This window comes from Lampetra fluviatilis, chromosome 54, assembly GCF_964198595.1.
Source record: "Lampetra fluviatilis chromosome 54, kcLamFluv1.1, whole genome shotgun sequence".
Lineage (NCBI taxonomy): Eukaryota > Metazoa > Chordata > Hyperoartia > Petromyzontiformes > Petromyzontidae > Lampetra > Lampetra fluviatilis.
Genome location: NC_136328.1, coordinates 7,507,758 through 7,535,264, shown reverse-complemented (window position 1 = coordinate 7,535,264; position 27,507 = coordinate 7,507,758). Strand labels below are relative to the sequence as shown.

The following is a 27,507-nucleotide window of genomic DNA, read 5'->3' as shown; positions in this document are numbered from 1 at the left end:
GGTGCAATAATTAAAACTTAATACGTTTATTGAATTGAATAAGACCATAAGAATTTGGGAAAAATAAGCTATGAGAGGGAATTCCAAAGTCGTGCAGCACAGGGAAAGACACAGTCACAAAAGTTGTTTAAACCTATGGTAAGGTGGTGGTTGAACGCAGGATGGATGAGGTGAAATAGTCAGTCTGCTAGATTGATTTCTCAGCATGGCTGATTGAAGTTCACAGGAACAGTAACCATGGTAATAGAAGTAGAGTAATAAGCAGGTGACTGACACGCCGGTGGTCGAGTTGCTGGAGTGAATCAGTTTGTGCTGGATCATCACTAAGCCTGACTACTTGGCATTGAAATTGCCACACTTTTCTCAGTGTCTCTATCCACACGCTGCGCAGGTGTGCAGCCCCAAGTGGTTGGAGGTGGGCTCGGAGGCGGATGGAGCCTTGGCCGAGTGTTTGTCAGCTGTGCGGTCATATGAGGACGAGGTGGACAGCCAAGACAATGGCGAGGACAGGTGCCTACGCTGCACCCTCTCCACTATTTCAACATCTATCTCCTCCAGTGTCATGTTGCTTATGAGAATAAAAAATGTGATGAATAATAGCACAAGTGTCCGTTTTGAGCTGGTGCTTGAGTACTGTTCAGCAATTTTTCGTGAAATTGTCATTGATAATGGACTCTCAGGTCTCACTTGAATTCTCGTCCATTCTGTGATGCAGCAGGTGTCACATTGGTGAAGCGGCCGAGTGTTTGCACCGTTTGGCAAACGATCTCCCACCACCAGGTGACGAACCATGCAGGCTTTCCTTCTATCAGTCATGGGCCTAGACCAACAATTGCCTGTATCTTGTTGTAAAACAGACAAGTTATCTATTTGTCTTTTTTATATCTATAATTTCTGCTCCGACCCCACGGTCATAATTCCTGCACGGTCTTAATTGTGCATTTGTTATTTTTCATTTTTATTTCCGCGGTGTGCAACAAGGCCGGGCGCTGTTGGACGTCACATGGGCCGCGTACCGCCTGCCCTCCCCTCTCGAGTTCCTCCCTCTGCTCGGAGCTCTGCGGCGCATGGCAGAGTGGCATGCAGCACGGATCTCCGTTTTCTCGTCGGGCACCTTCACGTACGTCCGCCCCTCACTGTTATTTCCCTAATTACACTTTGCTGATGAAACGGTCTACACTTTACGGTAAATGTAACCACCTTCGGCAACGCAGATGCAGTAGTACCGAAGCAGCCAACATTACGTTTAATTAACTGTCAGTTTTTATTAGGTTAGAAGCATACTACGACCGGAGATCAGTTCCTGGCCACCACTAATATCAGTGGCTAGGAGTGATATCTGAACCAGTCTTGGGCTCTCCTGCTTCTCTAACCCACACTGAAGTGTGGTCCGACAACCTCCACGGTCGATACAGAGTGGCGAGGACATCATTGCAGAGTGGATGAAAGCACTCCACAAAAAAATTATGACGTTGCAATTTCACGTTGCAGTCTGCTTGATTTTCTTTCATATTACACAACTGGTTCCTGTACATATTGCACCAAGAGAGGTTTGATATTTAATTAAATATGATTTTCATGATGGTGAGCTGCCAAGTGTTTCTCTACTCTTGCTCAAAAGATCATTGTAGCCGCCCTTTCTTTACAAATTCTACATTCTCACTGTGAGAGACATTATTTGCGTGGGTTTACCACCATTCACTTTCCACTTTGTGGACTCCGTATTGATGATGAGCTGATTCGCACACAGATGCTGGATTTAAACTTGTGAGCATTCGACTGTAGGCACCCGAATCACAGTGCTAGCGAGGAGAATCCATATTGTTTTTTTACATGTTTTGTTGTTTTTGTGGCACAGGGTGAGCCCTGGCATTGTGAGCTTCCTGCAGGCGCGCACGTGTGAGTTGGGTGACGGTGTGTTGTGTCCAGCGGACGTTGCAAGGACCGTGGATGTGCACATGGTGTGGCGGGGAGATGTACGCGTATTCAACAACGAGGTGAGCGTCGTCCCCGTGGCCTGAAAGTATAATGCAATGCAAAGCAAGGAACACAAAATGATGCATATGTATGGATTCCTCGACAAATGTATTGTGGTGGCATGATGTGTGGTGAGTGGTAGCAGAGCATGTGGCGAGTGATTAACTGGTAGGGGATGTGTGGTGGCAAGGAGATGTATGCATGTTGAACTTCTTTCGCACCGTATGTAGCCAACCGTGCTAATCGGTTCCACGACTCAGTGCACCGGAGTGTGGTGATGAATGGCAGGGTGTGGTGTGTGTGATGAGAGGCCACTGGCAGTAAAGCGTTGGGGTGAGTCGTTGCTGTGTTGGTGGAGAGAGTTACGTAGTGAGAGGTGGGTGGTGAGTGGTAGCAGGGTGCGTGGTGAGGTGTTTGTTGAGGGGTAGTTGGGTGTGAGGGGGAGGGTCTGTGCTCGAGAAGCTGTGGGCTTCAGAGTGCAACTGAACGTTTTGGTGTATCTAAAAAAAAGTCAGATTTACTATTCATCTTTGAATTTGGATCTGGCAGGATCCCGAGTTAATGTACTTTGCAGGACAGTAAAAACGTGCTGTTCTCTGTACGCTGACTTCTGCGCAGGCACCGGGTTCGGATGTGATCTTCCCAGGAGTGAAGCTGAAGACGCTGCCCAGAGATTCTCTCTCGGAGGCCCTGGACCCACCCGGCAACTCGACAGCGGAGAAAACACCGCGGAGAAGGAACGCCAGAGGGTGGAGGAGGAACGCCGTTCCAGAGGTGCTTGTTGTAGTCACTGGGTCCAGACCAGTGGCTCGTGACATGTAACACCTTAGGTTTACAGTATTTTCTCCGTAAACTTATATTGCTTTACTAAATGGAAAATTTCCACCAATATAAGTTGAGAGGGAAAATGTAACTAAAGGGAAACTAGTTCTATACTGCAAATAACATAAGGTTGCAGCTTTAGTGACATATTATGCGTAACAGCTGATTTTATATAAAAAAAATTGAAATTAGAAACACAGGGGTGGTGAGATGGCGTGATGACGCGACGTGACATCGTAACGTCTGTACACGTCACATTGCGCAACAGCTCACAGTAATTTAATTTTGTGGCCCACAGTGTTATTGCATAAAGCATATCAGGAGTGTTAAGCATACTTTATTTGTGTATTGAAATTAGTGGGAGACGTGTAGAGGCTTTATAATTAGGTGTTGTGTTCTCTTTAATTTCCCCGCCATTTAAGGTGAAGCAGTAGATATACAGGGTGCTTTAAAAAAACAGTTAACACTGATATAGGACTATCGTTTTTAATGGAAAAATAACTAATAATACACGGTAACATGATAACAAATGTATGTTAATAGCTTCAAAAAGTCATAGTCTCCACTTGTTCACCATCATTTTCAACACATGCCTTGAATCTTCTGCTGGTGGTCTCCAGAGCCTGGAGGCACATTTCTTGTGATATTGTTGCAAATTCTCAGAAGTGTTAAAAGATTTTTGAAGCACCCTGTATTTATCGAATTTCATGGTGTGAATCTGTGCGTGCTTTGGACCGTGTGCTAGGTGCGCCTGTACTTTGGGCAGAGCCTCGACCTGGTCGGTTTGGTAGACGCAACGACAATCCCGGCTCACCTCATCTCAGCCACTCGTCTTGAGCTGTATCCTACACCCAGCACGAGGGCCTACGGTTGTGGTGTATGCGGCATGTTGTTATGAGCCTAGGAAGTTGTTGTTTCTGACTCTTGCAGCTCGCAGTGTATGGCCATGTGTCAGTATGGAGCCTGGAAGTTGATGTCACAGAACCTACTTCTGAGGTCACTCCAATTGCCTCTTAACCACCCTAAATGGTGCTCTTTCCCACATGCCCTGCATGTAATGTTGTTCGGATGATACATACCTCAGGTATGATGCATAACTCAGGCAGGTATCTACAAAAATAAGATCTATGTTTGTTTTTTTTTGCATTGGTTCCATCTTTTGAAAGTTCTTTGACTGAGTGCTGTGGACAGTGTAGCGGAGGATGAAACTGGTTCCGCTGTGCGATTCCTGGAAAAGCTTTCCGCCTTAAAGGGGACGGTACGAGATCGGCTACACAATAGGGCATTCTGGTTATAATGTTTGGATTCACGCTGCAGACCCTAAGCTTCAAGTAATCATGAAAGCAGATCTTTAGGTATATATTTTATGAAGTGTAATATATTGCATACTTTCCTCTTTGCCAACTTGCTTGTTGCGATAATATGCCTGTAAATATTCCACTGTTCAAGTCCCCCCTAGAGTCTCTATTTGTAGCCCCACACACTCTGCTTCTCACCTGTGGTGGGGATAAGAATATAACAAGGGACTTACAGACAACACAGATCTCGGATACAAAGACACGCACACACAGACACGTTTATACAGACACAGCAACGACAACAGCCTCTGTCCACCACTAACTGATGGTGACATCTCCACAGTGCAGTGTAGGTACTCTTTGAGGTGATGCGAAGTGTGGAAGGCTCACTGGCAAGAGGTCACGGGAGAGACCCCCAAGTGTTATGTGTTACTGACTGAGATGACTGGCACATGCACCACCTGTGCTCCTCACTGCCAACTTGCTTTTTTTTATACCAAAACACTACACACATTGAAGTGCGCACATTACAATTAATTGTTTTCATCGTGGAAATAATATACCCGTGTTAACCTGTAGGTTGATGCAGAAAAAACACACCAAACAGATCATTTGAGACAGATGATGCAAACGAGACGTAAAATAACAAATTCTTGACTATTGTCTTTACCCAGACTTTTCACAATTCAGCAAAGTATGGAGGTGAAACAGGTCCCTGCGGGGTGGGCTGATAAGAACGAATAACCAAAGAATATAAACATAATGTATTATTACACTTGTTTAGCCAGGAAAGCCTCACTGAGTGTAAAGGTTTTTGTAGGGTCTTGCCAAGTGTTTGCAGTAGGGGGCGATGTTGCTACACCTAATCGGACATCGGACGGACGGACGATATAATCTATTGTAGGCTGGTTCACTTCGTTCCTACCAGTATTAACTAATAACCTCTACTCCCCATGCAGGTGGGAGCCTTGTTTCGCCTGGGCTGCACCATCACTGGCACTGCGGCGCCACCGCCCAGTGAGCGCAGCTACAGCAAGTGGAAGGAGCTGAAAGCTAAGAAGTCGGATCACTCTTCCGGCAAGTTGTCCTCGACAAAAAGAGCCCAGGATGGGGTGTCTGGGTGGCTCAAAGCGCTGAGTTGACACAGCTGCGATCTAGGGTTTGAAAACCAGCAGCCCACCTATGGTTAACCAGGTTCTGAAGTGTAGCAAGTTGATAGTCTCAGCTCGGTCACTGATGATTGCATGAACAAACCATTGAAATTAAATTTGGTTCTGCGCTTTATTTTGTTCATTTCAGCTCTGAGACTCAAAATATTTGTTGAACTGTCATGCGGTGAACATTTTCCGAAGCGGCAGAATGGGTGGGAAAGCATTGCCCCCCTACTGTGTGGACCAGATGTCGGTTGAAGGGATTTCAGTAGTCGCTCTCTGATATCTGCTTTTTGTGGGCCATTCTTTAATACGAGGGATACGTGGCTCTTGAATAAATCTGAATGGATACTTTGTCTCATGACAACACCAACAGTCTAATCAGCGATACATTTGTGGGGAAAGACAACACTTTTTTAAAAGCCCATAATAAATGTTAGTGTTCATGCAGCTTCCCCTTAAAGAAGTAACCATTAGCTGAAGCGCTTGCTTCTTGTACATTATTCTCGCTTGTCATCGTTACCATCAGCCAAAAGCTGTCCACTGCTGTGTGAAGACTTTCTCACATCATCACCATCCTTCACAGTCCTCTGAAACCCTCACTCACGTTAGCTGATCTCATCCCTCCATCTCTGAAATACTGAAACTGTGTTCCAGACACTTGCGTTTAAAGTTTTGCGCATGAGAAAACACTCTAAAGTTGTAGTCAAACGTGTTGCTGTTGTGCCCTAGTGACATTATCGTAACATCACTAAAGTATTGTAACGGTGTTCCATGCAGTATATATATTTTAATTAAGCTTGAGTCTCATGTGGGCCCACCTAGGACACAAACCCTAGATGTGTCTCCAAGATAAGTGTAATTTCCTTTTTAGTTTTTTTGGTTATGCATTACTTATCTCCCTATGCTGCACCATCTCTAATGATCCTGCAATGTATCAATTAATGTAGATTCTACACATGAGCGGACTTCACCACTCCATCTCAGTAGTGGACATCCTTTTGGATGCGTTCCATTCCTTGACTGCCACTCCATTATTATTATTGACCATCGGTTGTCATCCCTTCAAGCGACTTGTTCTGCCGAAGCATCACAATGGCAAAATGTTAACTTCCTCGTCTGGTATGCAGGAAGTTGTGGGTTCGATCCCAACCCTGACACCTATATATTTGGAGTTTGCTTGTTCTCCCCGTGATTGCGCGGATTTTTCTCCGGATCCTCCGGTTTTTCCCTCCACATTTAGAAACATGCATTTGGAGCATTTATTTGGCTGCTGTAAATGTCCACATGACAAGCCACTTCGTTGAGCTATCATTTATGGTCAAGTCGCTTCTAAAAGAAAGCTATATTGCTCAGTGGACCTTGCCTGGTAAAATATGAAAAAAATAGTTAAAATGTCATCTAGCAGTGGAGTGATCATGGCTGATGATTACTTTAGTCTACTATTGGTGATAAGTATTGTGTTTTCCCGTTGCTCCCCACCAGTGCCCAATGTCAAAGTCAAAGGCGAAAGCAGCAGCCGCTTCCTGTTCGTCCAGGGGGGCGGGCAAAATGGCTGCCGCGCAACGCTGATACGGACGGCCGACGGGATAAATGGAGCGGCAGCAGCAACCATCGCGCAACAGCTGATCAGCACAAGCCACAAACTCCATTGCACCGGTACTGAGTGAGCCTGTTGCACTTAAACAGGTGAAAACTTTGATAAAATGTATTTTACAAATAATATTTCACAACCCTTTGTCAATTCACTGCTGGATGAAGGACTTCCCTTGCCATGGGGGTTGTTTGACCACACTTTCCTGAGCTGGTCAGTGGGGGTTGGTGAAAGGGGAGGCCCAAGACCTGTTCACAGTCCACTCGGCACTGCTGTTAGCCATGCCAAAAAATCGAACTCGGTTTACCAGACTCGTAACGGAGTGTGCTAACAACTGCGTCTACGTCCTACCACAAAATCTATTTTATAAAACACTAGCGGGAAGTACCCGGCGTTGCCCGGGTCTTAAAAATAATTCACAACTACTCTTAAAAATCTAACGGCAGTGCGTACTGACTCTGGTGGTACCTGCTATGATTACAGCAGTGCATACTGTGGTGGTACCTGCTATGATTACAGCAGTACATACTGTGGTGGTACCTGCTTTCACTGCAGCAATGCATACTGTGGTGGTACCTGCTATGATTACAGCAGTGCATACCGACTGTGGTGGTACCTGCTATGATTACAGCAGTGCATACCGACTATGGTGGTACCTGTTATGATTACAGCAGTGCATACCGACTGTGGTGGTACCTGCTATCACTGCAGTAGTACATGCTGACTCTATAGCAGTATTTATCGATTGTATAGCACAAAGTACTCACCTGACAGAGTGGCGTGGTGAGGCCTAGTCCCGTGCAGAGTCTCCGGCCTCGCCTAGATTGTCCAGCCGGCCGAGGTGGCACCTTGGCAGGCTGGGGCTGGGCTGCTACCCCTAAACGGTCTACTGCCTAAAGTGGTAGCATCTAGCGACTGTATATATTAGTAACTGCACACATCGGGGTGGGTGGGACATCACACAGTGAAGAATTAACGTCAGCGTTTAGTGTACTTTTATAGCATTTTTTACGCAAAAGCAAATGTCCCCCTCACTACGACTTGGCATGGACTGTCCCCTCCACCAAAGGCGCGTTAGTTGGTATGGTCGTGCACGCGTTATAGATAAAGAAACAAATGGGAAGCGCACTAAATCACCAATTAAACTAATTAAAAGTTTACGGATGTGAAAAAGGAATAGCGCTTGCTCACCGCGGGGCTTACGGCGTGGTACCTGGCAATTTTGTTTTTACGTAAACCCCACCGTTGGAGAGCCAAGCGCACGACCACACACAAACCCACACACAAACCCCGCCACAAACCCACACGCAATTTGTGAATTTTTTATATATATATAGATAGATTAAAATCTGAATCACTTTAAAGTCTGCGCAGAAGTTGGTTGTGTGTTGTGTATTGGGCAAGTAACAATGGATCGATTAATCAATTTAAAATCAGCTATTCCACTCATTATACATGTGTAGTGTCCTCGGTGTGTGTGGCACACACTCAGTCGGAGACGAGGTAGTTGCAGGAGGCACCTTCTCTCTCTTTATTTCCGTTACACCACTCCGGCCGTTCACACTCGCTCGGATCGCCTCCTCTCTCGACTACGTTGCCGTACAGCCCGGCCTAGACACAACCCTGAACGCTTTGCACTGATGGCGTCGACTGAGACAGCCAACTACTGTCCGGCCGCGCAATGATCGGGCGAATGCGGTGACGACGATGAGATGAGTCCACTCCCAGAACCAGCAGCCCGGAGCTCCTGCTCTCCGCTGCTTTTATTCTACTCGGCGCGGCCTGGTTCTGCCCTGGCCGCGCCTCCCTTCTTGAACCCACTAGCAGGTTCCAGGGGCCTCCCGATGAGGTCTTCCGTGACCCTTGCCCCAGTTCCTCCGCCCTGCCGGCACACAGCCGTGTATTTACTCGACGGTGTGTGCGCTAACTGTCCACCGCAGTTGCCGCTGCTGGACAGCAGTCGTCGCTGTGTCACTACACATGCCTTGTGCATGTTAGAATATGTAACTGGTTCGCACAAACTCTAATCAATGATTTTAGCTGAAATAGCAACTGCAAAAAGTGACAATTCATCAAATCATCCAGTTCGCGTTTTCTGTGCATTGTAACCATTGTGGATGTGGAGGGAGGGGTGGGGGCATGATGATTAACTAGTGGTGGTGGCGTGAGACCATTGGGAAATTATGAAGTAGGGTTAGGATGGTGGGGGGGGGGGGGGAGGCGTGGTACTATTGGCATGATTTATATGCACACGGAATGCATGGGAATTGATCAGTCTGACCTTGCCTGGTATGCTGTGTGACATAGCTGGCAAAGCAAAAACACATGGCACGAAGTTTGGAGAGCAAATCAGCGTGAAAGTTAAAGCTTCAAAATGTTGAAAGCGTTACCGAGGGTGCGGGACTGGTGGCACATCATTTAGCACACTGCCTTATGAATCCGGTGACCTACGTTTGATTCCCTGCCGTGGATAATTTCACCGGCGAGGGGTGTCTGAGCTGATCTACGCCGCCTCCTAAGCCCTTCACAAGCTTGCGCGGACTGGTGTGGTGAAGTATAGACGATCAATCTTAATGAACGAAATGACGTGGGGAGGGAGGCCTTCATCCAGCAGTAACATGACAAAGCACTATACTTTATTGTAAATTTTAGTAGAGTTAACAAATGAGTATGGTATCAGTGAGTTTATCCTCGTTATGTATATGTGCATATCAAAAAAAGATGTATTTTTCTCTGCCGATAAAATATATTTCCCTTGATTGTCGTAAGTGAACAAAGGAGCAGATATGGTTTCTAACAAACGCGTGCCTCCGATAGGTTTTGACGCCATGGGTTTTCTGGGTCGCCTGCCTGTTTACCGCGGCGATGAGCTGGTCGCCGTGGAGATGAGCGTGGCCCATCTGCAGATGCTGATGCTGCAGGAGTGGAATGGTGAGCAACACCTCGGGCTCCTTCCACACCCCTCTGCCAAAACTTCTTCACAAAAACAAAAAGGCAAATGGCTAAAATTAACATCGTTCCAGGTATTTTTACGTGTAACAGAGAAATGAAATGCCAGAGAATAAAAGTCCCCTAAAAAAATGCCAATGGATAAGTAAACATCCTACTTGATGTACTGCCTTCTACCTAATTGTACTACCTACTTATTGTGGTTCTCACACTGCTATGAACCTGGCTACCTCAGTGCGATTCTTGACCACAGCTTATATCAATGACAAGTGATATCTGAACTGGTCCTGTGCATCCCCCTTCACGAACCCACATTGATCAGTGTGATGAAGTATGTTCAAAGATCCCCACATGACCAGCGCGGAAGCCTTCATCCAGTAGTGGTTTGACAAGTTCGCTCCATTATCATGTTATTATTATTCCTGTTGTACTAAAATCATGAGCGAGCGTACTTTTGGCCGAACGTGTGAACGGGCGGGTGAATGATAGTAAAGTCCACCACTGGTGGTGCCGTAGGCCGGCGTGAGAAGTGTGGTGACGGAGCGGAGGAGGCGCCGAAGAAGGCGGACGACGACCTGGTGCACGTTTTACGCGAGTGCCGCGCGCGCTGCGTGGAGCGAGCGGAGCGGGAGCTGCCCCGGGGAGCCACCGCTCTCGCCCACGTTGCCCGGCGCCCGTGCCCATCGCTCGCCCAACTCGTTGCCGCACGTGAGTCCCCTCCCTACCTCCGACTCACATCCCATCCACATCACCCGCTACAGAGAGAGCGGTGAGAGCAACGGTGATGGGTGACGGCTGTGGTGCCCACGAGGTTGTAGGAAAGATAGCACGGTTGGCTATGTATGGTGAAAAATAAGTTCAGCATGCATACATATGTAATGACATAGTGACATCTACTGGTTGGAAAAGAGAGGCACAGACACCACTATAAACATCATCTAATCCCAAAGGGAGAGGTATCTGGGCCAAAGGTAAAGGGCGGGGATGGCCGAGATACTCCGGGAACCGGCTAGATGGTTCCACGAGAGGGCGTGGCCAGAGTCGGAGCCTAGCCGTGCCTGCGGCAATATAAGCGGAGGCGGAGGAGGACTCGTCGACGTGGGGAGCCTTGGGTCCGGACTGCCTCGCTGTTCGCTGTCATCTCTCGCCGTCGTTCGGCCACGTGGCAGATCTGCGAAGTCCCACCACCCTCGCCGGCACGCCGTCAACCAGCGGCGAGGCCGGGAGTGGGCGGACAGAACCACGCTGTGGGATCGTGGGATCGACCACGTGTAGCCTGTAGGGATGCTAATATCTACGTGTGTACTCGGAGAAGGAAGAGGATAAGGTTGGCCTGTGGTCTGCCCGAATGTGAATAAAGAAGAGAGTACCCTCTACACGACGTGTCGCGGAAGTCACTCATTACACATACATACATACATAACGACGTTGACAGGTGTGTTTACATTCTTGCTATGGTTGGTATTGTCGCGTTAACCGAATTGGTGCCATCGTTTTCATAACAAACTCTCAGTCGTTGTAACTACCTTATGGATATTCTTACATTCATTGCTGCCACCTCATAAACCCTCTCAGCATTGTCGTAATATTCATAATAATACAATCGTGGCACCCAGATTAAATTCTTAACAATTATCCTGATAATGTTTAAAAGACAGTAGCCATGATTAGGATGACAGTAGAGTTAGTGAGATGAACACGAGACAGCAAGGGTCTTAATTATGTGATAACGATGATGGTGAGCGTGTCTAAAATATGGTAGTGATCAATATGATTGTGTTAAAACCAGGTTTAAAAGATAACAACCATGATGCTGACATTGTACGTAGTTAACTGTGATGTTTACACTTAACCAAGCTATCACTCATAATGTTAACAATGGCACTATATAACCTAGCCATCAGCCTGCCTGCCACTCGGTCTCAACACCTAAAGTTGGAGGTTCCATTTCCATGAAAGCCGCGGAATATTTTTTGTTACGATGCAAAACGAACATTTATCATGGTGCCCTGAACTCTTGAGCCGTAACCTTTGTTCCCGGGCCCAAACCACAGGTCGGAGGGCATCAACGCAGCTGGAAATCCGGGCACTGCAGAATCGCGAAGCAGCCGAGAGCTGGGCACAGGGTCGCAGGTGAGCGGAGTGAGTGAGTCTATTCATGTGAGCAGAGTGAGTGAGTCAAGTCAGGTAAGCGGAGTGAGTCAGTTTTTTCAGATGAGCGGTGTGAGTAAGTTCATTTGTCCCCACACGCGCACACTGCATAATTCATTTCAGTGTGCATTAACAATCCATGTGTCCACACGTGTCTACACTGTATGTATGTAATAATGTATATTTATCCAGGAAAGCCTTTCTGTGTCTCGAGACGGTTTTTATTAGGAGAGACATGCTATTGGGTTGCTTGATCCTACAAGCATCGAACTCGCTAACGCTCAGCCACGCCACAGACACGTGTTCGTCTCTCGTCCACATTGAGCAGCGCCGAGCGTCAGCCGTGGGCGGCAGCCAAGGGGCCCGTCCGCGGGACCCGTCCCTCGGGCCCCTCAGGGGTCCTCTCGGCACGGGAGCTGCTGCTTCTCTTCAACAAGGACGGCACGGCCGCGGCGGGGACCACAGCCGCCACCCTGCCGGCACCCGTACGGTAAGAGGACACGTCAGGCAAACTGTGAAGGTTATTATAGGCGGGTTCCCATTGCCTTTTGAGCAAGAGAAGGCTTGTTGAAGGCATGGCAGTTCATCCAAAGGACCACGTCAGAGCACTGAGTCCAACTCAGATAAATATATTTTGACACTCTACCACAAAGCCTCGCTAGGGCCTTGCCAGCCTGGCATCGCTTGAGAAGCATCAGGTTTTTTTAGCCAAGCCATGCCGCTGATATCACACAGAACGAATATGTCATTAGCCCTGGCCCTGCTTGGCCCTGAGGCAGATTCGGATTTCTTTTGGGGCCAATATATGATGGTTTGGTTCCAGCGCGGTACTGCAAATATCCAGTGGAAAACCAGCCATACTGTGAGGGCTCCATGCTGACTCTGCTTGGAGCACAGAGCCCCCAAATACCTATCTCCCAAGCTAAAAGATGTTTGTAGTTTTATTGTATATTCCTTTAAAGACATTCTGCTTGGTTTATGTTTTATCAGAAGCAGTGATGCAGTGGTTAGCGAAACCGTGTTATGAACCCTATGACCTGAGTTTGATTTCCGACCACGGAAAGTGGCAAGTGTTTTCTGAACCTGTCCTGCGCTGCCCCACACCATCTTTACCAACCCGCACTGATCACCATGGGGAAATATGTTCCAACAAACCTTCATGACCGACACGACATGGGGGGGCCCTAATTTCTGAGTGGATTGGCAAATTATTATATTTATTATTACATTTCACTACAGTTAACCTCTTCCAACACACATCCGGTCAGCGTGGAAGAGTAGGCCAAATATTCTCTAGATTTTGCTCTTGTGAAGGCACTTCCTCCAACAGTGGCGTGAGCAAGCAATTGCGTGGTTGTATCTTTAACTTATTTGCGCGACATTTTGTACTGGTGCTGACAAGAGCCTTTTTCTAAACAGCAGGTGATGCTCTTGAGTTGGTTTCCATAGAATGGCAGTCTGGTAAATCTCATTAACAGTGCTGTTGTGCGTTAATAATGTGGTTCTTAAATTATGTGCAGTGAAAGAATAAGCATACCTACTGCCGGATTGAAAAAATCTTCTTAATCTCGATTCAGACAAGAAAAGGATGGTGGAGTGTTGGTCTGGGAAGGGAGGGCGTGGGGGGGGTGGAGGAGTGAGCAGATGGTTTGTTTGTAAAATGAAAAGAAACGGTAACCGGGGAGGGCTTTTTGAAACGTCGTTGAGTGCAGTAGCAAGCCGGTGCGATTGTCGTAGTCTCGTCCCCGCCGCGTAGAGTAATTCCGCTAAATCCTCTCGTTAGCACGACGAGCCTCGACCTGTTGACGTTTAGAGCAGCCTGTTTAAGAGGATTGTCAAAGGAAACTGCAATTTCCGTTCTGAAGGAATTTGGTGAAGTGCATTGAAAGTAGAACATTTCTTTCAAACGTATTATGAACAAAATGGGGCTTGTTTCTGTAGCAATAACACTTGAAGGTCATTATTTTGTGTGGTTGCCCGGGAAAAGGTTTGAATGAACAATATATTGGGGTGATGTTAAGGTGGTGCTCATGCGGTGTGCTGGCCGCGTGTTGTGGTGAGCTTTGCCAATTGGCATTGGCAGTGCTTTTCTGTCCCTATTTTCCCTGGCGAGTGCTTGCTCTGCATTTATTAATGAAAATATATTAAAGAGGGCTCTTGAACGAATGTATGAATTTCCCTATGCCTAATTAAGTGATCATTAAATCAGTAAGGCCAAAGTCGGTTCATTTTCGTGAGAATCGTTTGTGAATAAATATTCACCCATTGTTAATGCTCGTAATAATGATAATCATTACAGTTGTAGTATTTTACTTCCTCAAAAATGTGTCAGCCGAGCCTTTGGAATATTTTATAGAAGGGTTCTGTTTGGTCAAAATGTCACTGAGTTTTTTTTTGTTATGCGTGTGGACGAAAGCCATTCATGCAAAACCCCCGAGGTTGTCCCACAGCCAAATCCGCAAGCCAAACACTCCAGCCTGCTTGCCTCCAATTACCATGCTACATAGGTCAAGATATCATCGTGACCAGTGCCGCTTATGGGCGTTGTATCCAAAGTTTCCCATTGGGATTCGAGGAGGAGTATTTATGTGCGTCTACTTTTCTTGGTCTAAACTTTAGATGGGACTCCTGTAATGAATGATACGACAGCTTGCAGTCTCTTCCTTCCACCAGATTCCTCAGCTGTTGCATAGTGTACATCTGACCTCCAAGGTCTGTGTCTCTTACAGTATTCCACCATCTGGGATACTTTAAGGTGGCCAATTGCCTGAAACGTCAATCTGGTAGATGTTTGTCATGTAAGGCCAGTTAGTTTCATATACAAATATACATTACTACTATAATGAGCCAAGAATGTCTGTGTGTCCCACGCGTGACGTCACTCCACGTCGACCAGCCCCCCTCATTAATAATCATGAACAGGTGACGTCCTCCAAATGGACCCCCCCCCCCCCCCATTAATAATAATTAAGAGGGTGACGTCAATCCACGGGGGGGGGGCGAGGCGCTTCCTCCCCCCTCCTCAGCGTCAACTTACAACCCTCACTACAAAGGCAGAACCCTCACGTCACGCGATCTCCGTAACGCTGTTGAGACATAGAAGTAAAAAGGACGTCATGATGAACAAGGGATTATAACCTTTAAATCAAATAAGTCTGTGTCACCGCAGCCTTACAAAATGCACACGAATGGATGCAATGAATATCACGTCTCGGTCTGCTTTTCGCTTGCAATTTTCAGATTTACTGCAATACACACGTCCTTGGACGGGCAAAAGGCTCGTTATAACATAATAGGTAAATAGCCCCACCCTTTTCACCCAGACATTACCTACAAATAATAATAATGTACATTTGTAAAGCGCATTTAATCGGTAGATCCCACCAATGAAAATCAGGAAATAAACAGAAACTGCAGTGTTAACGGCCAGAACTAGGGGGTGAAGACCAATTTAAAGGGGTGAGTTTTCAAAACAAACTTAAACATAAGGTTAAATAAATTTTGAAGCTCATGGCCTCCGAATTGAAATCACAAATACGCATAGTTTTAAAAAACGCACAATTTAAGAATTTCTATTTTACACAATAGCTATTAAATAAATATATATTTGTTTACTTCATGGTTGTGCACAACAGCACATCTTGTACTGCATGTGAACAATACTACTCAAAAGAAGATTAAATCCTTCACAACCAGCTTAAGAACCGCATGTCTGCAAGTTACCCACGTCACACCAGACCATGTTTCGGATTTTAACTATGGGCTCTAGAGGCTCCAAACGCATAACAAAAGCAACTTCGTGCAGATCCTAAGGATAGTAGTGGGAGAATAGTCCCAAGCCATCCTGCTTGGCTGCCTCGTTGTTTAATCTTGACCGTGCTGTGATTGGTCGTGATTTATTTTGGTTTGTCTCAGTGGCGGTCTGAGCAGGTGGACGGAAGGGCTGACCGTGGAGAAGCTCTCATCCATGCCCTTCAAGGAGCTTCAACACTGCCGGTTCCACGGGCTCGAGTGAGTGCAGCAGTCGCGAAAAAAATTTAAGTGAACCCGTCTCTCCTGACAGAGTCACAGAGCCTGCTTCCTCGTTAATCCTGCCAGAGTTTGCCAAGTGTGGTGTGCCAAGTGGTTAGGATCTGTCCATACCCTGGCTTCGCACATCTTTTTTTTTTGTTTAATTTAATAAACACTCGCTTTTTACTCAGTGTTATCCCGGTTGTGCCACTGGCGGCATGTTTCTCTTAGATCAGTGCCACCCCTCCCATGATGTGTTCGAGAATGTCCCATGGAAGCAGATATCACAGAATGACCTCTAAGATCCCTTAAAGTGACCTTTGCTGCACACAGTAAAGGCCAGCCCTTGCCCACCAGCTCTGCCAATGAGAAAAATATTCGTCTCATGACAACTCAACTGATTTCGATTTAAAGCTTTCGTGACTGCAGGGATTCATCTTCTTGGTTCTTTCGGTAAAGTCACGTAGAAGGGAAGTAATAAAATAATAAAAATAAAACGTAATAAAATAAAATAATATAATACCTGAGGACGGCTGCTTGCGTTGTGGCCGAAACGTTGTGAGAATTATTTTATTATGTTTTATTTTTATCATTTTATTACTTCCCTTCTACGTGACTTTACCGAAAGAACCAAGAAGAACTCATCTGATATTTTTAATCCTCAGAGGTGAAATGTAGCAACATTTAAATGTAGTCATTCGTGTCTGGGGTGCGCTCAAAACCTCACTGCACTGAGAGCCCGGTGTGATCACAGGCAGACACCGAGATTTGAACCCAAGATTTAAATGGTGCCAGCTTAGCACTCTGACCTCTGAGCCCCCAGACCACCACTTGTTTAATTGTTTTGACTATATTAACCCAAAGTGTTGTTTTTTAGAATGTGCCTGAATGCACCTAATTAGCAGAGCAGTTTCACATATTTTTTCGGTATTAAGTAAAAAACATTGCCTGGTTTGGCAGAAGTGATACACGCAATGACTTCTCACTCAGAGTTAAACTTCTCACATGCAGCTCGGATAAAAAGAAAGTAGCGCTTCAGTCATTGCTTATCCAGTTATTTTTTAAGCTTACATAGTGGTAAGGGTTACTCCGTAAAGTGCAGGAGGTATTTAAGAGGTGGTGGTCCTGTTCTAAAAAAGCCTACTCCCATGGGGGCTTTGAAGGCGTCTGAGCAGATCGGGGTATGTATAGTCACTTCCCACCCCCTGCCTTATGACACATTTACAAAGTGTACCCACAAGGACAACTTGCTCCCTTGCCCACACATGCATGCAACTGAATAGTGGGCACAGACAACCATGCCCTCTGTCTCCACCTTCACGACTATAACCTGTGCAATCGGTAGAAGAGTTTTTTTGAATTAAAATAATAATTATAAATTGAATTATTAAAACATGTTTACTTTGCGCAGGCCCAAGTGCCCAAAACTGCAGCCATCGGAAAACGGCACGATAAAATTTGTGAGAGATAAGAGTGAGCACGTTTTTTTAAATTTAGCAAGATTATACGTGTTTGGGAAAAGAGACGATGGAAGGTAATTCCAAAGTGGAGAAGTGGGAGGGAAAAGCAGAAAGAGAAGCGTTGTGACCTGCAGTGTTGGTGGTGGTTGAACAGTGTGGTTGAGACAAAACGGTCCGTGTGGTAGACCAAGTCCTCAACATAGGTGGTGGAATCAGGGGGAAATGTTTATGGGAACAATAGATGTTGGCTGTAGTTATAGAAGAGTGATAAGGAGCTGACTGACCATCATTGAGCGAGATGCTTGGAGAGTTTGGAATATATGGACTTTTCTGCCAGGTTGTATGAAACTTTGCATTTTTAACTCTTGCAGCAAGGAGCAGAGAACGGCTCCAGAAGGTGAGATTGCATAATGCCTTCTGAAGTCCCCACAATAATAGAGGTCTCTTTATCCACAATTGCTGAATCGTATTTTTGTCATGTCCTGTGACATTGTTTTAAAAGCCTTCTGGCTAAATATATATATTTTTTTACCTTCATTGTGCTTTCCTTAACGCTTTATAATAGGCGAACATAACCCGCCCGTGGGCTCCATACCCATCGCCCAATTGTACCCGTGCTGGCGTAGTGTTTTTTGGCTGCACTCTGTAACCGGCCGTCCCAGTTAAAAATAAACAACGGGAAAGGGTTGGCAGGGTCTCACGTGCCCTCTCGTACCAGCCAGGCATGCCACGCAGCCAGCGATAAAATTTCTCCGCCCAGTATCACAAAGTGAAATCTTTTTATAAATTTTTTTAAACGCCAACAATCGGCAAAAATGTAGTGCCACACTCTATGTTGTCCAATGCTCATCTTGGTAACTTTTGTCAGGATGAGACAAGTGGTTTAAAAAATAATTACTGAAACAAACTTTAACACATGTTCATGGTGAGGATTGTTTGGTGCAGTACATCCTAAACTTTGTGTTAACCTGTGGCGTTCCACAGTGTTATGATTATAACATAAGGGACGTTGAGCACATTCTTAATCCTACAACTTGTATTGTGAATGCAGTTTTACCTATCACTTATTAATAAGTGGTAGTTAATTGGATCGTATACTACCCGTTTTTACATCTCTTTTTTAGGGTTATGAGATGCCAGGAGAAAACCTAATCTCAATTTATAACCTTAAACAGCTTAATAGTTTATTTATAAGGTAGTATGGCAATGTATACACTTTTTAATGATACATTGGTCTTAAATAAATGTTTTTATTTGAAACAAAAATACAACTATGAAACACACAGTCAAAGAAGGAACATCATGGATATTCCAGTTTAAAAAATAATAATAATAGTCCGATAATAGGTGAGCCACATGCTGTTTCGAGTGTCGGTTAGGTTTATGTGTTGAGCTTAACACTAAGCTGAGGATTGAGTTGAAGTTTTGTTTCCGCGTTTGCCACCGTAGGGTGCGTGAGCCAGACTTACATACAAAAGACAAATATTTTTCCGTATAGCCTTTTACAGACTGATCGGGAAAGTGCTGTTTGTGAACACCTATTCAGGCCAGCACGATACGCAACAGTGTGGTGTGGCGAGCACCCCGTCCGATGGCGTTTATCTCCCATTTTCTGGTGTTGATACAACGCACTGGATACTCATTTAAGGCTGAGTTGACATAGGGGAGGCCCAGGACAAGTTCAGATATTACTCGCCATTGATGTTAGCCATGACCAGGAATTGAACTTGGGTTGCTGTGTTCCTGAAAATACCGACACACACGTGAATTTTATAACCAAAATAAGATCGGTTTATTTTGCAAGGGAGACCTGTTGTGTAAAATAAGGAATGTTAAGTATATTTCAGTAGGAAACGAGCAATACAGCGATAAAAAAACGAAATCAAACATTAACCTTTGACAACAAAGTAAATACAGTAGGCATACTTTGTTAAAGAACAATCAGAATAAACACTTCAAGGTATACATTTCATACAAACATACCCTAAAACCTTCACCACTCTGATGTGACTACTGCTTGCAGGAGCCTCAAGTAACAAAATACTAATCTACACTCCCTTTGTTAATTCATTGTTGGATATCATAGAGGTACCTCTGCCCTCTCATCCTCATCAAAGCAGCACCTCTCACCTACGCTGCCAACGAGAGTAAAGTTTGCAGGATGACGGTGACACCAATATATTGAATTATCAGAGCTTGAGTTTGCCTAAATTAAACACGGAAGCATATTGGTGACCAGGTTGAGTCCATCATCAACTCACGACACTTGAGAACCTCAGTCAACTTACAACTCATTAGGTGTAATTATATGGGACTCTGATGTGAATCGGGCTGGGACCATCAACTTGCTAAAATTGAGAACCTGGTTTAAGTACGGGCAGCTGAAACACAAATGAGATACAAAGATCCCAGTGGTGGTGCCAGCTCGGCCCTCTGACCTCTGAGCCACACGGTCACCTCATTACACCTGACCCAGTCAAGTTAAAACATCCCTTCGCTAATTGGCCGCTGGTTTCCGCATCTCCTCCACGGTTCTCCATTCCAGCTATTGCCTGGACAGCAAGCGGTCACTGCAGGTCGACCGCACACTGGCTCTGCTGCAGTCCCGCTGCGTACGGCACGAGACGCGATCGCCCTGCGGCCTCGGCGGAGACATCGCTTACTCCGTCGCCGCCACTGCTGCATCGTCGCCAGTGCCGTCGCCTGCTCCGTCGCCGGCGCCCGGGGCCCCGGAAGCTGGCAGTAGCAGCAGCGTTCTGGACGGCGAGAGGTTGCGTAAGCGAAGCAGGGGGGCGGCTGAGCCGCCTGGAATCGGCAGGAGGTGAGAGCACTAGGCGTGGAGTGGCCGCGTCGGTTTAATCGATTGGCCTAAGTTCTTGTGATTGAATATCGCTTGTGTGAATTTATGCGTATCTTAAGCTAATGGCCCTTGACCAAATCACCTGGAATGCACACAACCTCGACAGATCTCGGAAGCCAAGACTGTTTGAGCCTGGCTTGTGATTAAATTGAAGATTAGCGTGCCTTACTGCTATTGGAGGTTGTGTATGTATGTTGAACTTCTTTCACACCGTATGTAGTCAACTGTGTGAATCAGAGGTGTGAGGGAAGGACAGAAAACGAAACACAAAAATAAGTTTTAAAGAAATTAGTTTTCAATCTAGATTTAAAAGTGCATAGCTCTAGTGAGTTCCTAATATCGGGAGGAAGAGCATTCCAGACGGCCACAGAAGTGCATCTGAAAGTGCGCGATGCAGTTACCATCTTTATTTAATGGCTGGCTAAAAGCCGCTGCGAGGATGGCCGGTGTTTTTGTGTTAGTTTATCTTCCTTGACAAGATCAGCAAGGTAATGTGGTTCATTTGTGGCAAGCAATTTGTGTGTAATGAGTGCAAACTTATAATGTGGCACTACATTGTGGGCAATACAGCAAAATACATGATTATACTGTATATATATGTCCACATCCATGATCTGCCTTCACTAATCCACACAGACCAGAATGGTGAAATATGGTCAGCTTTCTTTTTGAGCCTAGTCTCAAAACGGTGTTAAACCGTTTTGGTCTAACACCGTTTTGAGACTAGGCTCAAAAGAAAGCTGTCTCTGGTGTGGACCAATCAGTTTCAAAGACAATGCATACATTATCAGAGTATGTTTTTTGTTTGCATTCTGACCACAAGTATTGTGGTTAATGCAGACATGATTCCTTGTAAAAGGTTTCAGTATGGTGTCCTAACATCGTAACACAGCTGTTTGTTGCCAGAAAAAAGGGGAAAACCTATTCTCACGTTTAACATCCTGCCCCCATTCTATGCCATTGATTCTATAAAAGGAGGTTGTGCTGCTAACTGACATTCAATATGTGTTTAATGTCAGTGATGCTATCCTTGATTAGTAACATCAACATTATTGTTGTTCATACTGTTTACGAAAATTACATTCTTCGTTTTCTCGCTTGAGCGGCAGGATGCTGCGCTCGGAGAGCGGTGAGTCGCTCAGCTCCTGGTCGTCCCTTCGTTACAGCGCCTCCGTCGAAAGCAGCAGCAGCGGTGGTGGTGGTGGCAGCAAGGTCGCCCCCGTCAAGTGCCGACCCCCAGGGCCCTCGCGGGACGCACCACCTACAGACGGCACGCCATCGCTCCCACGCCACACGGTGCCACATTTCAGTTCAATATCTTTACTCGTATCTATGTATGTTGAACTTCTTTCGCGCTGTACATAGATAACTGTACTTATCAGAGGTGCAGGGGTAGGACAGCAAACTCAACAAAAAAAGCAGTTCTCAGGAAATTAGTTTTCAAGCTGGATGATTTGAAAGTGCATAGCTCCAGTGGCTTCCTAATATCGGAAGGAAGAGCCCTCCAGACGGTCGCAGAAGCACATCTAAAAGCGTGAGATGCAGTGACCGTCTTTGTTTGATGATTATCCAAAAGCTGCTGCGATGATGACTAGAGTTTGCGTGATGGTTTATGTTCTGTGACGAAATGAGCAAGGTACTGAGGTTCATTTGTGGCATGCACTTTGTGTGCAATGAGTCCGACCTTATAATGTATTTGTTCAGCATCCGGTAGCCAATGCAGTTCAACGAGTCCCGGACGGACACTGTCGGATTTTGCGGTACCCATTACGACATGTGCCAAATAATTTGCACAAGTTGCAGCCTTCTAATATTTTTGCCAGACATCCCGTAGAGTAGTGAGTTGCAATAATCGAGCCTTGTCGACACATTGCTACATGCCACGTTGTTGGCATGCAGCATATCGTCCAGATGAATGAAATATTCCACATGACGGTGACACTCGTTGGATGCGAAACTTAACTGGTGCCAACATGTAAGTAGTTACATGCATGTTATTTTGCTATGCGCAGAAATGATGGATTGTGGGTAACGGAATTTAAACAGCAAACTGATACCGGTTTGTTTCGCTATATAAACCGTGACAAGAAAAATATTTGAGTAGACGAGTTATAGTCTAAGGCTTCCTACTAACACAACTGCTGCTGAAAACATCTTTCCAAAAAGGCCATGGGTTGATGGACACCATTTTATTTCTATTTAAAACTTCATTTGATTCACATTTTTAATGAATTGAAGAACTAATTTAGGATTCAATCATCTACATAAAGGTTTTCGGCTACGTGAGAATGTTATTGGAAAAGGTCGGCCAGTGCGACGTTGAATGTTTTCCCCGTTTCTTATTTTGGTTCTCCACAAATTCCAGGAACAGGTGCACGACGAGAAGCAAGCGCAAGCATCTGAGAAAGGTCGGAGGTCGCTCGACTCGAGTTCAGACGGAGCCTCCAAGAGGCCCAAGGAGTCTCGCTTGCAGAAACACAACCGGGTAAGCAGCAGCAGCAGCTCCTCCTCGGCGAGCCGGAGTTCGCTCCCCCGCTTTGCCAGTATGCCACGGCACGGACTGCGGCTCTGTCGTGCCTCGGAAACACCGTGCCCCGCCTGGCTTGTTGATGCACCCTTGCCCAAATCTAGCTTTTATCGTCTACCTAAATCTGCATATTCTCAACAACAGCTTACTTTCGGGAGCGTTAGATGTTGTGCGTTCACCTAACTCCTGCAGCCATGGAGGCGTCATATAACATTTTCTTTCTTTTTTAAGAAACCACTTTTTAATAAAAGTATGACTTTGGATCGTGACTCGTTGCAATGGGGGTGAATTATTATACGCCTTGTGTGTCGCACTCATTGCACACAAAGTGCTTGCCACAAATGAACTACAATACCTTGTTGATCTCATCAAGGAGCATAAACCATCACGCGAACACTGGTCATCCTCGCAGCGGCTTTTGGTTTGCCATCAAACAAAGATGGTCACTGCATTGCGTGCTTTCAAATGCGCTTCTATGGCCGTTTGGAATGCTCTTCCGATATTGAAAACTAATTTCTTTAAAACTGTTGTCCTTCCACCACACCTCTGATTAGCACCGTTGTCTTCGTACAATGCGAAAGAAGTTCAACATACATGCATGAATGAATGTACGTATAAGCTGGCGTCCCAACGAACACGGCAGTTGCGTTATTGCAACTTAGCCGCGGCAACGTCAGTTGTGCGGGAATCGTGTAGCGTTCCCAAAAGAGTCTCTACGGCCCCTCCCTCGCTCCTAGATGCTGCTTGAGGTCGTCTCTCGCGCCGTAGAGGATCACGGCATCGCCCTCGGGCACCCGTGCTACGACGCGTGCAGCAAACGCCTCTTCCAGATCTCAAAGTTGTACCTCAAGGTGAGTGAGGGCTCCACTGGATGTCCACCGTCGTAGCCACTGGTGGCGAGAAGTTAATTACCTCGCCTGGTATACAGGAGGTCGCGAGTTTGATCCCAACCCTGACACCTGAACATTTGGAGGTTGCATGTCTCTCTCTCCCCGTGGTCGTGTCGATTTTTCTTCAGGTCCTCTGGTTTTTCTCCCCACATTTAAAAATTAACATGCGTTTTAGAGTATTTGGCTGCTATACATTTTCACGTAATAAGCCACTTCGTTGAACTGTCATTTGTGATACCCAGGCTGCTTCTGAAAAAGAGCTATATAGCTCAGTGGGCCTTACCTGATGAAATAAAAATTGTTTAGTTTAGTCACTGTGCCGTGAACCCAGTGGTACGAGTTCGATTCCCGATCATGGCTAATATCAGGTGCGATTATTTTATCTGGCCCCGAGTAGGTTTACTCGGCCGTGAATGAGTACCTGCTGTGGTGTGTAAATGTCACTGCTGGCGCGACAAATTGATTTTGATGGAATAGATAATTTCATGCCAAGCATCTACGGAAGATGTAGCACACTGCACTCTAAACCCAGCAACCCGAGTTCAATTCCCGGCCACGGCTAACAGCGGCCGGTGATGGATATATCTGCCCCTGTCACAAACCCACACTTCCTAGCGTTGTGAAGTATGGAAGATCTTCCAGCAGTGGCTCAACAAAGGGCTGTAAATTCTTATTCAATATTTGAGAGTGAATATTTCTTGAGAGAGCGAACGAGATTTTATGAAGGTTCGTTATGCTCCCTTTCCTCCTGGGCAGGATCTGACCACGTCAAGAGGTCTACATGAAGAGATGATCAAGTCGGCCAAAAACAATGTCCAGCAGGTACGTATGTCCCTCCTCCGCCTCCTCCTTGGGGCTCCGTAGGGAGGTGACATTGCATCGATTAATCATCAATTAAAATCGACGCTTACGCTCGAATTATGCTTTGTGAGAAAAGTTTTGAGTCGGCGTAGATTAACGTCTGCGACCCAAGGTAGGAAATTTGACCTTGAGAATTGGAGCAAAAGTCGAAACGTGCGCACAGAAGCGTGGAGAGATGCGCACTCGCACTGAGCAGTCCAAAATATGAGAACGAACACAAGGTAGATTCACTAAATGGTTGTAAAATATTCTCATTCTTACGCACAATTCAATGCGTGTATTAGGAACGGTGGCATCCATTTTCATAAACGAATCAATTTTTTATTTTATTAACGCTGCTGCTGGACCCAGTGGCACGAACCTTTTTTACAGGCTAACTCAAGTTTAAAATTCGCGTCCAGTAAAGGCTCGTCTGTAAGATTGACCTAAGCTTTCGCTTCAAGCACTGCTGCAGAAATAAGTGGTTGTGCGTGAGCTTGTTTGTGAGCATTATGTAATTAAATCCATCTTTCATAGTTGAGCACAATTGATCCACTGTGACTTTTACATCTTGCTTCATTGGCGGCGACCAATGGTCGATTGTGCACAGCAACGTAGAGAAGTTTACGCAGTGCCAGATTTTCACGCGGCATTCAAATACAATGTGTAGCGGCTAAATGCGACCATATGTCAAGACGCTGCGCAGAAGCAGAGGAGTTCTCAAGAGGTGGTCGGTCATGGGCAGAGGAGATAAAAAAGGTCTTGAGCCAAGACTTGAAGAGGGACAGGCATTGGACAGTTGGAGGACTGGAGTTCCAGCCTTTGGAGGCAGCTGAGGAGAACAAGAAACCTCCCATAGAGCAAAAGGCTAACTGGGGATTCATCTTCTTGGTTCTTTCGGTAAAGTCACGTAGAAGGGAAATAATAAAATAATACAATTTTAACATAATAAAATACAATTCTCACGACGTTTCGGCCACAATGCATGCAGCCGTCCTCAGGTGAAGAACAGGTCTGTCGGAAAGACAGCGTCTGAATGTCTTTCCTGCAGTCACGAAAGCTTTAAATCGAAAGCTAACTGGGGACTTTGACACTAGATCCTTGCTTTGCTTTAGCATACAGTGAATGGAAGTGATTAGAATAAAATTTATTTTAAAATAAATAAAATGTATTTTATACCTACGTGACTTTACCGAAAGAACCAAAGGGTATGGATCCCTGCAGTCACGAAAACTTCAAATCTAGATTGAAGGGAGTAGTCAGATAAGAGGGGAGACGTGGGAGAGTGCACGGAGGGGAGTCGAGTGAGATGAGAGGGTGAGATCGGAGAGTGCATGGAGGGGAGTAGAGTGAGATGAGAGATGAGAGGGCATTGGTAGGAGAGTGCATGCAAGGGAGTATATTGAGATGAGAGGGGAGAAGTGGGAGAGTGCATGGAGGGGAGTAGAGTGAGATGAGAGGGGAGTGGTAGGAGAGTGCGTGGAGGGGAGTAGAGTGAGATGAGAGGGTAGAGGTAGGAGAGTGCATGCAAGGGAGTAAATTGAGATGAGAGGAGAGAGGTAGGAGAGTGCATGGAGGGGAGCAGAGTGAGATGAGAGGGGAGAGGTAGGAGAGTGCATGGAGGGGAGCAGAGTGAGATGAGAGGGGAGTGGTAGGAGAGTGCGTGGAGGGGAGTGAGATAAGAAAGGAGATGTAGGCTTGGACAAGTCCATGGATGATCTTGAAGATGGAGGGTGCGGTTTTGAAATTGGATGAACAAATTATTTGTTAAAACGTTGATGAAAACATGTTTAATATGCAATGCACTTTTGGAAATGTTTCAAATGTTACGCTATTTTAAGCTGCTCACAAATCACACTGCTGCTGGGACGTAGTGTTGAAGTGACTTGGGCGACAACGCCAAAGCGGTTTGGTAATTATTTATCTTGTCCCCCCCATCCTACTCTTCCCCCTCCCCCCCGTTTCCCCCACCGCCACATTTGTCGTACACCTCCCCTGGCATCACAAAAAAAAAGATGGTTATCTATCGGCTTAACTCATGCTAATCCCCTGCACAACCGCCCGCGACGCCACACGGCCTGCTGCATGCCCCCCCCCCCCCTAGTACCCTATATAAACACGTGTCTCTAAATAGCTCTCTTCATACGCTACAGTAATTTTGCTGGAGCAGTCACACCTGATGACGGATGCTTGTGTTGCTTCTGAAACGTCGTGATTTAATTTAGTTGTTTTATTATTTTATTTTATTTCACCTACGTGACTTTACCGAAAAAACCAAAGAGTGTAATTATTGATCTGTTTCACAAACAGGTGGTGGAGTGGGTTCTGGAGAAAAATGCCAAAAAATGATGCGATTTTCGTCTGCTACTCTGAAAAAAACCCATCATCAAGCCATGATATAGCCACACCCGGATGAAGGCCTTCCCAAGCCATCAAAATGAAACCCTACCCTGCATCGTTTGACAGTCTACTTTTACAATTGACCCTGGAGGTGTTTCTGAAGCTTCTACGTCTCCTTGAGATGCTCCGTAGAATGTTCAGCGTGGTTTTGCGCACTCTGTGTTTCTAAAAAGTTGGTCGCATCTGTGCTCGCGACCTTTTATAGAATTAGCGCAGCACCCGTGCTGGTCTGTGCCACCCTCGTGATATTGTAAGTTTTACTTCTGTGGTAAGTTGTGAACCAGACACCCTCATCACAGACGGAGCGTGTCGCTTATTTTTACACGGCTAGTTCCACTGTTGTTTTAACTGGCATTGTGCTACACAACTTGGGCAAGCAGGAACGGCTTGAGATCCCGTGTGTTAACATTGTTTCGGTGTGAGCTTTTAACTGAAATCTTAGAGTTTTTTTTACATGTGTTTTTATTGTACTGCCGTTTTGTGGTATTGTTCAAATAATGTTTATCCCACACACTTTTGTTTCTTAAACGGACTGTGTTACCATATTTAAGCTTACATTTTGGAAATAAAGCCGCTC

General features: G+C 45.8%; 1 protein-coding gene across 1 annotated transcript; it reads left to right on the top strand.

Annotated features, from left to right (window-relative positions):
- The first annotated feature begins 161 nt into the window (after window positions 1-161).
- On the top strand, window positions 162-26,949 carry MTBP (MDM2 binding protein). The gene is made up of 21 exons (XM_078879457.1): window positions 162-170; window positions 392-510; window positions 716-780; window positions 982-1,120; window positions 1,859-1,997; window positions 2,596-2,751; window positions 3,545-3,639; window positions 3,991-4,057; window positions 5,057-5,174; window positions 6,734-6,907; window positions 9,660-9,773; window positions 10,308-10,499; window positions 11,846-11,924; window positions 12,271-12,432; window positions 15,858-15,953; window positions 19,959-20,234; window positions 21,377-21,569; window positions 22,639-22,758; window positions 23,538-23,651; window positions 24,447-24,512; window positions 26,841-26,949. The coding sequence occupies exons 1-21, from the start codon at window positions 162-164 to the stop codon at window positions 26,877-26,879; spliced, it is 2,532 nt and encodes an 843-aa protein (XP_078735583.1). The 3' UTR covers window positions 26,880-26,949.
- The last annotated feature ends 558 nt before the right edge of the window (window positions 26,950-27,507 follow it).